This window comes from Vipera berus (genome assembly GCF_964194415.1).
Source record: "Vipera berus genome assembly, chromosome: 10".
NCBI classification, from domain to species: domain Eukaryota; kingdom Metazoa; phylum Chordata; class Lepidosauria; order Squamata; family Viperidae; genus Vipera; species Vipera berus.
The window spans coordinates 20,720,319-20,734,762 of NC_138213.1; the positions used below are offsets into that span (position 1 = coordinate 20,720,319).

The 14,444-nt window shown below is 44.7% G+C and overlaps 1 protein-coding gene across 4 annotated transcripts; it reads left to right on the top strand.

Moving 5' to 3' along the window:
* The first annotated feature begins 299 nt into the window (after nucleotides 1-299).
* On the top strand, nucleotides 300-14,362 carry PDCD2L (programmed cell death 2 like). 4 transcript variants are annotated; one of them, XR_014027536.1, is made up of 8 exons: nucleotides 300-504; nucleotides 1,001-1,164; nucleotides 2,268-2,337; nucleotides 4,393-4,736; nucleotides 5,185-5,298; nucleotides 10,463-10,574; nucleotides 12,251-12,402; nucleotides 13,710-14,362. XR_014027536.1 is itself a non-coding variant. In XM_081336207.1 (7 exons), exons 1-7 carry the CDS (start codon nucleotides 397-399, stop codon nucleotides 13,838-13,840), a joined length of 1,101 nt encoding a protein of 366 aa, XP_081192333.1. In that variant the 5' UTR covers nucleotides 300-396; the 3' UTR covers nucleotides 13,841-14,362. The 4 variants fall into 4 exon arrangements, 2 of the variants coding, with proteins under 2 accessions (XP_081192333.1, XP_081192334.1); XR_014027537.1 differs by having other exon boundaries at nucleotides 13,692-13,825; XM_081336207.1 differs by lacking the exon at nucleotides 10,463-10,574 and having other exon boundaries at nucleotides 13,692-14,362.
* Nucleotides 14,363-14,444: the final 82 nt, after the last annotated feature.

Consider the following 14,444-nt stretch of genomic DNA (forward strand, 5'->3'; position numbering starts at 1 on the left):
TCTCTGTCAACCACGGAGGCGGAATTTCCGTAGCCGCAGCTGGTCAGGAAGGGGAAAGGCCCGCGACCGCTGCCCGCGACGCCCCTTCCCAGCCGGCAGCAGCCCGCACCTCGCGGAAAAAGCCAGTCCCCTCCGGCCGAGCTCGGCCCCGGCGCTTTCCTGCCTCGCCCAATTCCCCGTCTCGGCCGGGGCTTCCCTTCCGCCTCCCGAGCACAAGCGGCGGGGCGCGTCCGGCCTCCAGGAGCCACCCGCGCGGCGACAGCCCGGCCTCCGGCTGGAAAGAAGCAGCTTCGCGCGTCCACGTTTGGCCGCCCTCGCCTGCCGTCTCCAGGGGGCGGTGGCCACGCTTCCGGTCGCCCTGCCGCTGCTTCCGCCACGTGGGTGGCCCGAGGCGCCATGGCGACCGCGCCGTCCCGGGTGCTGTTGGGGCTGCGCGACGCCGCCGTCCCGCCGGGCGAGGCCCTCCCGTGGCAGGGCACGGCCAGCAAGCTGGGCGGATCTCCGGTGGGTCGAGGACCCGCTGAGCGCCGCCGCCGCCGCCTCCTGCCTGCGGCCTGGCTGGGAGAGTCTGAGGGCGCCCGGGCGGTGATGGGCTCGCTCGCTCGGGCGGGCGGGCCTGGGTGCCCGCCTGAACCCTCGGCAAGATCTCCGGAGGGCCGCCAGCCCGTCCCCGCTGCGCCCCTCGCGCCGCCGCCTTCCCGCTGGGGGCGCCGCAGTTCAGCCGCGCTCCTGCCCCGCGGTGCTGGCGGCGGCGGCGCAGGACGGCGTGCCGGTCCCGGCTCTTTCTCGGAGCGCGGCTGACAGGAAGCCCCGGGCTGGCCGGGAGGCCAGGCGCTCGCCCCGAGGCTGAAGCCCTCTGCCGAAATGGACCTCGCCCGCTTTGTGGTGCTGGGCGGTTGGGGGAGGGGTGGCTGGGGCGCTGCGTGGCCCCTTGCAGGAAAGAAAGAAGGATCCTTTGTGGAAGGTTAAACAACTTCAGCTTCTTCCCCTTTTCTCCCAGGATTGGAGGCTCCCCGCGCCTGTGGTCCATCCGGCCTGTGGGAGATGCAGGGCTGGCTTGCTGCACCTGGTGCAAGTCTATTGTTCCCTTGAAGGCTCGCCGTACCACCGGGTCATTAACGTATTTGCTTGTGCCACAAAAAGCTGCTGGGGGAATTCTGAAAGGTGGCTTGGGTTTTATCTCGGCTTTTGAGGGGCAAACTGTCTTGTGTTTAAGTGAGACTTGTGTACGTAACTAAGAAGTTAATGCTATCTAATACTTTGCTCTGTAAAGTTCTTTAAATGTTCTGCAATCTCAAGAAGTAGACCCTTCCTCTTGTAAGGGTTTGCAAGAGAGTTATGGATGAGCACCTTCCTTGTAGGCAAAAGACCTCAAGTGGTAAAGAATATTCCAGAGCTCCTGCTACCTGGTTCAGCAACCCCAGCAAATCAATAACATTATTTAAAAAGTTCAGCAACTGAAGTTGTGACACTATTGAGAGGATTGCAGCATCCCATTCATATGATCACCATTTGTAACTTTCCCTACTGGCTTCCCACAAGCAAAGTCAATGGGGAAATCGGCAGAGGTCACAAATCACTCCCATAAGCCACTCCCGTTGCTTTTCTCCGGATGAGCCTGCTACACAACACCCCCCTGCCTTCACTCCCTATCATACATTTGCCTGGTCAAGCTTGCGCAACACCCCTGCCTACCCACATTCTGTAGCGCTCACCTGCTGACTGGCCTTGTGAGCCAACTGGGACAGATTTCCTGCCAGCTTCCCCACTGATTTTGTTTGTGGGAAGTTACAGGTCATGTCCACATGATGTCCTTGGTTAATAATCCCTGATCCTCATTTAACAATGGCAACTGGGACTGTGGGAATTGCAATTTCTAAGCGATGAAGTTACATGATTTGGTTTATGATGGAAATTACCATCATTAAGCAAGGACTGCCTGTAGGGCTTAGTATGCTATGTGAACCCAGCCATTGTGATTGTGATGGTTTATTTTTTAGTTTGTTGAGGTAATTTGTGGTATTAAAGCATGAATATTGTGCAAAGCAAAATAGACTAGTGACCTGTTTAAAATCGGGTGGCATCCTGCATTAGTTCACCCAGTGAGAACAAGGCAAAAAAGGAATCCAAGTCAGAAATTTCTTGATTTATGCAGGTTAACTTTTTTGCAGTAATTAGTCAAATCTAGTAAAGTTACTGTGAAGCAATTTTGTTAACATTAATTAATTTATTTCTGTTTTGCTATTGTTTCTACCATGTTTTTAAAGCTGGAAGGTGTTACGATCCCAGTATTTACAAGATCCAGGAAAAGAAATACAAGACTGCGCAGGGAAGCAGGTATCATGGGCCATCGAGAGTATATTCCATAACTAGTTGCCTGTGGGCCAGGTCAGCTCTCTAACGGGGAACTTCCAGTGTAGAAGTACAAGCCTTTGCTGGACTATCAGTTAAGAAATTCACATTAGAATTGGGGCATTTAATGGCTATTGAACTAGTCCCTAAGTGTCAGTGAAACATAGGGAGAGAGAGTGTTTTATATATATATATTAGTCTGTTAAAACAAGGGTAGCTTGCAACATGCTACAAGATAATATATGTAGTCTTCATCAGAATATATTATATTTGTGCACCTTGTCTCAATATAGCTACTGTATATAGCTTGGTATAGTTAATTGGAATATTAATGGGAAGACTAACATGCCTTTTTATATCAACTTCCCAGTCTGGATGCAAGGGCAGACAAACATTCTCTGTGAAGCAGAAACATTCTGCTATGTATTGGTTAGGTTATAATGGGTAAAAAAATGGTTCAGATAGTTAAATATATGCCTAATTTATTCTTTTTGTTCAAGTTTGTTTCTTAATATGGTGCCTGCTACAGTTGGGACTGGCATATTTCATTCTTGGAGAATGTCCTTTGTTTGCGGAAACAATTCGGAGAAAGTTTAACAAAAAAAGAAAAAGGAATTGATGGTTCCTTTTCATCCAAACTCTTGCCATCCCAGCTCCACCACAGGTCATTAATAAGTGTAACAAAGGCTGTCTTAGAAATTTAGCTGAAATTGGCCCAGACAATCTATCAGAGTCTCTCTCCAGAATACAGTGAAATTTGAGGGGTCTTTGGCACTTTCTCAGCTTGGTGGTTTTCTTGAAGATGTTTCATTACCCAAAGTAGGTAACATCCTCAGTGCTAGTAGGGATTGTGCTTACTCTTTATATTCTAGTGGTTTGCCTTGTCAGCATTGATGGAAGTGGTCTTGGAGTTTCATTGGTTGGGGTGTTTCCTGTTAACTTGTTTGACAGTTTCTTGATTGGAGTATTGTTTACTTCTTGATAGTTGGTCTGATGTTAATCTTGGCATTAATCATGGCTCATCTGGGTGCTGATTGCTGATGAGGAAGGCGTTTTGGCCTTTTTGTTTCCTTTTTGGCTTGTTGATTGTCTCTTGTATGTAGATGTTTATGTTATGTCTATTGATGGCCAATTTGTCAGAACACCAATGGTCAGAACACCAGTCCATGAACACCAATGGAAAGTCAGATGACTTGATGAAAACTCTTTAATTTCACAATATATGGGCAGACTAACCAGTTTCGCCTGGACAACTGTGACCAGCTTAGACCAAGCCAAGTCCAAAAATGCTAGAGAATTCCAGGAAGCCTGGCACTCTTAACAAATTGGCCATCAATAGACACATAGACATAAACAACATACTATGCAAAAGAGATAATTAACAAGTCAAAAAGGGAACAAGAAGACCAAAACACCTTCCTATCAGCAATCAACAATCAGATGAGCCATGATTAATGCAAAGATTAACATCAGACCAACTGTCAAGAAGTAAACACTATCCAGTCAAAGAACTGCCAAACCAGCTAACAAATAAACAGTCCAACCAAAGAGACTCCAAGAGCATTTCCACCAACACTGATGGGACAAGCTGCTAGTATATAAATTGAGAGCAAATGTCTTTCCTTACTAGCATTGATGATGTTACCTAGTTTGGGTAATGAAACATCTGCAACTTCAGAGAGCACCAAGTACCCCTTATTTCAACCCCAAGCTACAAATATTCTCCTTTATCATTTAAAATTGTTTTTTTCTATAGCCATGTGTTCATTTCAAAGGTGTTTTCAGCTGTGCAAAATCTGCATTGTGTCTCCTAAAAGAAGCATAAAGAGATCAAAGGTATAGCTTTGTTTTGCAAGCAGAAGGGCCCAGCCAGATTTATTTGTTAAGTTCATGTAGCTGCCCTTCTCAAATATGGCTCACAGGAATTAAAAAAGAATATTAAAAAAAAATCTTGACCACCCCTCTGGATTAAAGCAACTGCTTTAGAACTGCTTGGATCTGGCTCTGCATAAGTTACATCTGCATCCCTTGGTTGAATAGGAGCAAGAATGGACACAAGCAGCCACAGACTGGTGCAGTGGAGCAGATGACTGGGGAGAGAACTGTGGAGAGGCTCCTTCTGAGCTATCCGGGACTTTCCACACTTTCCCCAGAGAAACAGACTGTGCAGCTCTATTCCAGAGGATGAGCTTGGGGAAGAATAATCTGGCTCAGGAAGAGCAAATCAAGCCCTCCAGCTGTGTCCCCGAGTTCCAGCCCTACTACATCAGTGTAGTGGATGAAGAAGACTACCTGTGTTGGGATGATCTGGATCATGCTCAGAGGCTTTTCAAGGAGTATCAGCAGAGGGAGGATGTGGATTTGGAACGTTTGATGTCAGCAGGGTGAGGCTTGAGTCAAGGTTAATCTGAAAGTTTTCCCTGGATTGCAAAGGTCCTACAGTGGCCAGAAAATTTGTACCGAGCAACGGCCAGGTCTGCAGATCTGGAGAAGATACAGCATAGAACAGAGTATATGCAAGAGACTTGCTATTTGAATATTTATAGTTTTCTATTCTAGGCATCAAAGCGGTTCACAAAAGTACAGACCGTTCAGATAACAAAATACAAATGTAAAAAACTTATCAGGATCGGTCATAAAGTCAACAGCATAAAAGTATAGATAAATCTTCCTCCAGGCAGAGCTTCAATCCTGCTGTCATGGTTTTTAACCACATCCTGTGGATATCCCAATCCATAGTTCTCACTTTTTCTGTTCAGTAGAAAACACTTCTGAATTTGTTACTAATGCAGTAATGTGATTGGAGTAACATCAGTGCTTCTCTATGCTTAGTTACACCACTGATGGTTCTGGAGAGAAGTATGAGAAGAATGAAGCTGAAAAGAAAAACCAGATATTCTACAAATTCATGAAAAGAATTTCCTCCTGCCAGGAACAGATCTTAAGGTAGGTTAGGCCCATTTGTTTAGCTTCTACTTATTAAAAAACAGAAGAATTTAGAATATATTTGAGCCCTACTGCCAACCCTCCCACGCAGGGTATTCAGCAAAGAAAGACTCCTGGGCCAGTTTCATTTTCCAAGAGAGTAATTTGCTGAGCTGGCATGGATATGGAAGTAGCAAAGCTAATTCTAACGGTTCCCACAGAAATAGCATAATTAAACATCCCCCAGCCATCCCACGGTCACTTTATTTCCTCCAGTCCACTGTGTTCATTTTGTTTGGGTAACGGACTGGACTTTCCCAGCTGCTTGACCTTGAGGCGGTGGCATAGCTACAAGCTTCAAGTCGGCTCTCTTGCATTCCTTTTCCCCCCACTCCTAATACCTCTCTTACATTCCAGTCATTCCCTCCCTCTGTTGCTTCCTGTCTGGCTGTGAGCAGGGGTTGCACTGCAGCCATGCTTCAGCCATGACTCTCCTACGTGAAGGAGGGTATCCTAAATCATGGGAAGCAGGCTTTTAGACATTTAAAAGCAAAACATTTTTCCTCCAAGCAGTGGGGCCGCTGATAATGTAGTGATGTTCCTGGACGATAAGGGAAGTGGGCTATGCCGGTTTCTTTTACCAATGGAAGGGGAGGATCTGAGGCAAATAGTGGCATTCAGCTGGCAAGTATTTTGTATACCTGCTGTAAACATTAAACAAGAAAAGCAGTTGCTGCAAATTGGCAGGTTGCATTGAATTTCAGTGCCATGCTTTCAGAGCAGGTTTTGGGAGACGCCATGTGGATGTTCCCCTTAAGTAAAAATTCCAGCCGTCAACGCAGATGAACAAAACTAAAAGGTGGACGTATCAGTCTGAAGCAAAATCTTTTCTGTATGTGTAGATGAAAGCCCTCGTAACAACAAATCAAGATCAGGGATTCCAAATCATGTATATGCAAAAAGATTGGCAATTTCTGTAGAATAAAATGTTCTTCAATCTCCTTTGGTTCATAGAGCTGTGCTGTAGCACAGTAGCACGTTAGGTGTTATTGTTTTATAACCCACTATATAACATGCCATGAAGTGCAATAACTGTAGAATATTATTAAACCAAGTATCTAAAACGATAGGAACGGATGTTGTGGAATTGGAGGAAGTCCAGAAGTCCTGACTCATTATGCAGTAGCAACAGAAATCATTAATGCCTTTCCCCTTTCAAACACATTTAATAATTTCTGCAGTTGGATCTCACCATTCTGTATACAGCGACGGCTTTGGAAATGCGAGAGAACCCTGTTTGTTTGCTATGTTTTGAGAATCTATATAGCTGCCCACTCACTTTCAGTGATTCTGGATAGCTCACAAAACAATAAAAACCCAACACAGAGTGACACAATAACCCAGCCCCCTGGCAACAACAAGCAATCAACAAGTTACATGGGCTCGATCCCACTCTGGGTTCTCCAGACCCAGATCTTCAGGGTCTTTGCAAAAGAGTGCCAAAGGGGGGGGAGTCCAATCTCTATGGGGATGGTGTTCCAAAGGGAGGGAACCACCCTGGAGAAGGCCCTTCTGGATCCTGCCAGATGTACCTCCTTAGGAGAGGGGACCCACAACGTTCCCTGCCTCCCCACTGTGGTGGGTCGGGTGGATGTGACCTGGTCTCAAGCCATTTAGGGCTTTAAAGATGACAACCAATTGTACTCGGAAGCAAATTAGCAGCCAATGCAGCTCCCGCAGCAGAGGTGACACATGTGCCCACCTGGGTCTATACTAAACCATGTGGGCTGCTGCATTTTGAACCAATTGGAGTTTACAGATGCTTTTCAAGGGCGGCCCCATGTAGAGGTATCAGTCTACAATAGCCCAAAATCAGGAGTCCAGTCGTATTTTTGTTCTCAAATAATACATTTGATTAAGAGGCATAGTGTCGTCTCCATGCTTCTGATTAAATGAGTTACAGTTCACAAAAGTTTGTATATTTTAATCAAATATACTGTACTCAAATGTCACAATAAGATGTTGTTGCGAAGTCATGTCTGACCCCTCACGACCCCATGGACAATGTTCCTCCAGGCCTTCCTGTCCTCTAACATCATCTGGAGTCCATTTAAGCTCACGCCTACTGCTTCAAGTGACTCCATCCAGCCACCTCATTCTCTGTCGTCCCCTTCTTCTCTTGCCCTCAACCTTTCCCAGCATGAGGCTCTTCTCCAGTGAGTCCTTCCTTCTCATTAGGTGGCCAAAGTATTTGAGTTTCAACTTTAGGATCTGGCCTTCTAAAGAGCAGTCAGGGTTGATCTCTAGGACTGACGATAAGATACTATAGTACAAAACCCCTTCTAATTTCTATATTTACATACTGTTTGTTTGTTTGTTTGTTTATTTATTTATTTATTTATTTTATTAGATTTATATACCGCCCCTCTCCCGAAGGACTCGGGGCGGTATACAGGGCAATTAAAACAATATACAGCACATAATATACAAAAATTAAAATAAATTAAACGAAATAGCCCAAGCAATAAAACACGTTCTAAAATTTAAAATTTGGAATTTAAAATCTAAAACCCCAATCCCTCAGTCCAGGCCGGCAAGTTCAAATAACCAAGTCTCAACAGGAAGCTGGTTCCAGAGGGCAGGCGTGCCCACAGAGAATGCTCTCCCCCTGGGGGCCGCCAGTCGACATGAAATGTTTATGAAATGTCTCCATCGACATAATGAAAAGACTAAACATTGTTTCTTTCTTTCAAGGTTTAATGATATATTTAAACTAAACTGAATAATTTCCTCTATTAGAAAAGGATTGAACTGTGAGGTCCTTGATGCTCTCTGAGCTTAGTGGTTTTCTTGCAGAAATTTCATTACCTAAGTAGCTCAAACATCATTGATGCTAGACAGAGTGGGATTTGCTCTCTGTTTATACACAGGTAACTTGACCTGTCATTGGTGGAAGTGTTCTTGGTGATTCCTTGGTTAGGCTGTTGTTTATTATTTGTTTGTCTAAGTGGGTAGTTCGTTGATTGGGGTATTTACTACTCAGTTGTCGGTTTAGTATTAATCTTGGTATTAATCTCTACATACAGTATCTGTATGTAGAGAATAGCTAGAAGAGATAAGAATGCCTTCTTAAATGAACAGTGCAAAGAACTAGAAGAAAACAATAGAATAGGGAGGACCAGAGATCTTTTCAAGAAAATTGAAGAGATTAAGGGAACGTTTAATGCAAAAATGGGCATGATAAAGGACCAAAATGGCAGGGACCTAACAGAGGCAGAAGAGATTAAGAAGAGGTGGCAAAATTACACAGAAGAACTATACAAGAATGAGCTTAACGTCCCTGATAATCACAATGAGGTGGTCACTGACCTCGAGCCAGACATCCTAGAATGTGAAGTGGGCCTTAGAAAAGCTGAGCAACAACAAAGCTAGTGGAGGTGACAGTATTCCAGCTGAGCTATTCAAAATCTTAAAAGACAATGCAGTAAAAGTGCTACACTCAATTTGCCAGCAAATTTGGAAAACTCAACAGTGGCCACAGGATTGGAAAAGATCAGTTTACATTCCAATTCCAAAGAAAGGCAGTGCCAAAGAATGTTCAAACTATCGCACCATTGCACTCATTTCTCATGCTAGCAAAGTCATGCTTAAAATCCTACAAGCTAGACTTCAGCAGTATGTGGATCGAGAACTACCAGAAGTACAGGCAGGATTTCGAAGAGGCAGAGGAACTAGAGATCAAATTGCCAACATACGCTGGATCATGGAGAAAGCTAGGGAGTTCCAGAAAAACATCTACTTCTGCTTCATTGACTATGCTAAAGCCTTTGATTGTGTGGATCATAACAAACTGTGGCAAGTTCTTAAAGAGATGGGTGTACCAGACCATCTTATTTGTCTCTTGAGAAACCTATATGTGGGCCAAGAAGCAACAGTGAGAACTGGACATGGAACCACTGATTGGTTCAAAATTGGGAAAGGAGTCCGGCAAGGCTGTATACTGTCGCCCTGCCTATTTAAATTATATGCAAGCACATCATGAGAAAGGCAGGGCTAGAGGAGTCAAAAGTTGGAATTGAGATTGCCGGAAGAAATAACAACCTAAGATATGCAGATGATACCACTCTAATGGCAGAAAGTGAAGAGGAACTGAAGAGTCTCTTGTTGCGAATGAAGAAGGAGAGTGCAAAAGTTGGGTTGAAACTAAATATTAAGAAAACCAAGATCATGGCATCCGGCCCTCTCAATTCCTGGCAAATAGATGGGGAAGAAATGGAGGTAGTGACAGATTTTATTTTCCTGGGCTCCAAGATCACTGCAGATGGGGACTGTAGCCAAGAAATTAAAAGACGCTTGCTCCTTGGGAGGAAAGCCATGGCAAATCTAGACAGCATACTAAAAAGCAGAGACATCAGCCTGTCAACAAAAGTGCGTATAGTCAAGGCTATGGTCTTCCCAGTTGCAATGTATGGCAGTGAAAGTTGGACCATAAAAAAGGCCGAGCACCAAAGAATTGAGGCCTTTGAACTGTGGTGCTGGAGAAGACTCCTGCGAGTCCCTTGGACTGCAAGGCGATCAAACCGGTCAGTCCTAGAGGAGATCAATCCTGACTGCTCTTTAGATGGCCAGATCCTGAAGCTAAAACTCAAATACTTTGGCCACCTAATGAGAAGGAAGGACTCATTGGAGAAGAGCCTAATGCTGGGAAAGATTGAGGGCAATAGAAGAAGGGGATGACAGAGAATGAGGTGGCTGGATGGAGTCACTTGAAGCAGTAGGCGTGAGCTTAAATGGACTCCAGAAGATGGTAGAGGACAGGAAGGCCTGGAGGAACGTCCATAGGGTCGCGATGGGTCGGACACGACTTCATAGCTAACAACAACACAGTATCTGGGTGTTGATTGCTGGCAAGGATGTTTGTGATCTTTTAAGCTGTTTGATCGTTTCTTTGATAGGGCTTGTAGATATTGCTGATATCTATGTGCCTTCTTTAATTATTCTTTTTTATTATGACAAAAGTTGTCATCTACATAAGATTACAATACACAGAGATTAACACTGACGTTAATACCAGACCAACAATCAAAAAGTAAACAGCCCCATTTGTAACAGAATATCTTTACTTCTGATGTCTTCTTTTAAAAAATATTTTATTTTACTTTTATTCCATGTGTTACTAAAATAGGGTCATGGTGGCGCAGTGGTTAGAATGCAGTATTGCAGGCAAACTCTTGAGCACAGCCTGGCATTCAATCCTGGCAGAGCTCAAGGTTGACTCAGCCTTCCATTCTTCCGAGGTCGGTAATTTAATTTAATTTAATTTAATAATATTTATATACCGCCCTTCTCCCTGAGGACTCAGGGCGGTTCACAGGGCAAAAGTCAAATACAAAGTACAAACATTAAAAAGAGATTAAATAATTGCCCAAGTTAAAACAATTAATACAATTATAAAACCCCAAAAATAAAATTAAGAATACAAAAAAATAAAAACCCCACCAATCCCCATCAGGCTAGGCCAGCTTGTACAAACAAAAACGTCTTGAGATCGCGACGAAAGGAGCGAAGATCGGGCGCCATCCGGAGCTCTACCGGCAACTGATTCCACAGCTCCGGAGCGCCCACAGAGAAGGATCTCCCCCTGGGTGCCACCAATCGACATTCTCTGATCGGTGGCACCCTGAGGAGGCCCTCTCTGTGGGAACGCACAGGGCGCAGGGAGCTTGATGCCGGCAGCAGATGTTCCCTAAGGTACTCCGGCCCCATGCCATGAAGGGCTTTGAACACCATTACCAGTACCTTGAATCTCCCCCGGAAGGCAACTGGCAACCAATGCAGCTCACGGAGCAAAGGTGTAACGTGGGAGTATCGGGAGACTCCCAACACAACTCTCGCGGCTGCATTCTGTACCAGTTGGAGCTTCCGGGTGGTCCTCAAGGGCAGCCCCATGTAGAGAGCGTTGCAGTAGTCCAGACGAGAGGCCACGAGCGCATGAGTGACCGTGCATAAATCATCCCGGCCAAGATAGGGCCGCAACTGGCGCACCAGGCGAACCTGGGCGAAAGCCCCCCTAGTCACGGCTCCTATATGGTCTTCCAGGGTGAGCCGTGAGTCTAGGAGGACTCCCAAGTTGCGAGCCCTATCTACGGGGGGTAATAGTTCACCCCCCATAGCAAGAGGTGGAATGTCCGAATAGACCCGGGATGAAGATATGCAAAGCCACTCAGTCTTGTCGGGGTTGAGTTGAAGTCTGTTCCTCCCCATCCAGACCCGAACTGCCTCCAGGCAACGGGACATCACGTTGAGGGCATCACTGGGGTGGTTTGGGGTCGAAAGGAAAAGTTGGGTATCATCCGCGTACTGATGATACCCAACTCCAAAACCACGAATGATCTCACCCAGCGGTTTCATGTAGATGTTGAACAGGAGAGGCGAGAGGACCGACCCCTGAGGAACTCCACAAACGAGAGACCTCGCGGTCGACCTCTGCCCTCCTGCCAACACCGACTGCGAACGTCCCTGGAGATAGGAGGAGAACCACTGTAAGACTGTGCCTCCCACTCCCAGTCCCCTGAGACGCCGCAGCAAGATACCATGGTCGATGGTATCGAAAGCCGCCGAGAGGTCTAATAGGACTAGAACAGAGGAATATCCCCTGTCCCGAGCCCTCCAGAGATCATTCACCAGCGCGACCAATGCCGTCTCCGTGCTGTGCCCGGGCCTGAAACCCGATTGGTACGGGTCTAGATAATCCGCTTCATCCAGGACCAGAGGGAGCTGACTCAGATGGTTGTGGCCAAGATGCTGACATTTGTAAACCGCTCAGAGTGCGCTGTAAAACACTATGGAGTGGTATATAAATCTAAGTGCTATTGCTGTTGCTAAAGTTACCAAAACTATTTTTTTACTGTATTTTTTTTGTTTAGCTGCCTAGGGATAGCTTTTTCCCTAAATTGAAGCTTTTGACTCTTAGATACTCCTGGAATGGCCAGCCTTTATTTATTACCCACCCATCTGCAGACTTGCAGACAAGAGTCCCACCCTGTAATAACTGCAAAAGCAAGAGAATCTTCGAATTCCAACTTATGCCAGCCCTAGTCAACATGCTAAAGACCAGAGAAAATGGTAGGTAGCTGAATTAAGATTTTGTCTTGCAATTAGTTGTTTGTTTGTTTTGGGGGGGGGGGAGTTTTCCTTCTTTCTGTGGTGTAAGTATGGAAGAGGGGCTGGGTAGAAAACTGAAGGTTCTACTTCAGAATGGAAGACTGTTCAGCTAATTTCTGCCTATATACTGCTTCTGTTTGCAAATGCCTTGTCAGTCTGGGTTTGGCTGTTCCATTCACCCTATGGATTTCTCTTACAATAAATTATTTTTCCCCCACATGCTTGGACAAGAGCTGCCAAACTAGCTAGCCATTGAGATACTAACAGCTTGCGGGCAATAAGTCCAGTGGAGACTTAACCTCCAAATCCTTGGGATTCAGAAGGTGCAGTCATATTCTCTTAAATGCTGATATCTGGGCTTCTTTCTGAGACGTTTCAGGCTTTTGCAAACATATTCTTGTTCTAATCCAGTTTTGCTTGAAGCCTTTCTTAAGTTTTCTTTTGTAGGTTATTTATAGGATAGCTAAGAATTTGAATGAATGTGGAATGTAGCTAGTCAGAATTTTCCAAATTATTAGGAAGGCAAGAAGGACCAGTGCAGGGGTGTCAAACTTGCTACATCATGTGACGTGTCATGACATATTGCGACTTTTTTCCCCTTGCCGAGGAATAAAATCCTAATCTCTATCCCGTTTTTTCAGTCATTGGTAAAATAGATCCCATATTTGAAAATACTCTGTATCTTCCTTTTCTTTAATCTTCAATGTGAGTCTATTCATTTCTGCACATTCCAGTATTTCTTTATGTCATCTTCAGAAGGTGTTTCTTCATTTTTCCAATTCTGCACAAAAGCAATTCTTGCTGCTATTAATTACATGTACCATTAAATATACATTTTCTTTCTCATATTTTCCTGAAATTTTTGGTAAGATACTCATTTTCACTGTTGCTGTTCTCCCCGACATTGAAAGTTGGAAGTTTTTCCACTTTTCCAAATCCAATTTTGTTTTAGCACTCTTACATAGTTATCTTCTTTTACTGTTACACATCTTGCTGTTAGATAAATTCCCAAGTACTTGACTTTTTTATTTGAAGATGGTTTTTTGTTGATTTTTTAGTTTTTCTGTTAAATTCTTTGTTAACACTTTAGTCTTTTCTCTGTTTATTGTCAACCCTGCCACTTCTCCAAATTTTTCTATTTTTTCCAAAAGTTTAGTGCTTGTTTCCAGTGGATCTTCCAATTATCAGTTGAATTTTAAAAACAAAACTTTTTACATGCATTTGTGATGAGGGCAATAACCCTGAAAAAGCTCTTCTTTTTTTGGCAGATACATCAATAGAATTTGGAACAGCAGTAGTATACACATGTGAGAAAAGTTGTTGGATAGCCGGTTGTTCTTCACCCTTGGAAGAATATGTTTTTGTGCAAGAAGATCCAGACCAGCAATTGTTTAAATAGATTATATTTAATTCCTTGCCTAACCGAAGACACACAAGAAAACTGAATCAGATATCATGAGGCCCCGCAATTTGTGCAAAAGAGAAATGTTGGCCTCCACTGGTCCTACCTGCCTAACCTTGTCCAGGCTCAGAAGCATATATTCTGCGTATGCGCACCAATGCGCAACTCTGTCAAGCACTTCATGTTGGGGGCTGGTTTCTGCATCTCCCCACTACAGCTGGGCTGACCATTCTGATATTGTGAGGGGAAGCAGCTATTTGTTTTTCATTTCCAGGAGATCATAGATGTGGCCCTGGAAGCGCTGCTTTTTTGGTGTTCTAGAATGGTCTTAACAGGTTCGTTCTCCCTCCCATTTAGGCTGCCTTTCAGAGAAAGCAGAAGGCAGCTTTTCCAGCAGGGTTTCAAGACCTGATATCCTATGTTGGGATTAGTATGTGTTCCTATCTTGTGAGCTACCAAGTGTCATATCACTGCAACATCATATAAATTTGATTAATAAATATTGTACTGTTGCGATGATTTCATGTTTTTTACTGTTACTGTAGGGGTGTGTGTGTGTGCGTGCGCGTGTAGTTCCCTTCTCACCCATATGGGTGGCATG

Coding starts and splice junctions, on each gene's coding strand:
- PDCD2L (XM_081336207.1), top strand. CDS start 397: ATGGCGACCGCGCCGTCCCGGGTGCTGTTGGGGCTGCGCGACGCCGCC. Junction 2,338..4,392: donor AAGACTGCGCAGGGAAGCAG/GTATCATGGGCC, acceptor TTGGTTGAATAG/GAGCAAGAATGGACACAAGC. Junction 5,299..12,250: donor TGCCAGGAACAGATCTTAAG/GTAGGTTAGGCC, acceptor TTTGACTCTTAG/ATACTCCTGGAATGGCCAGC.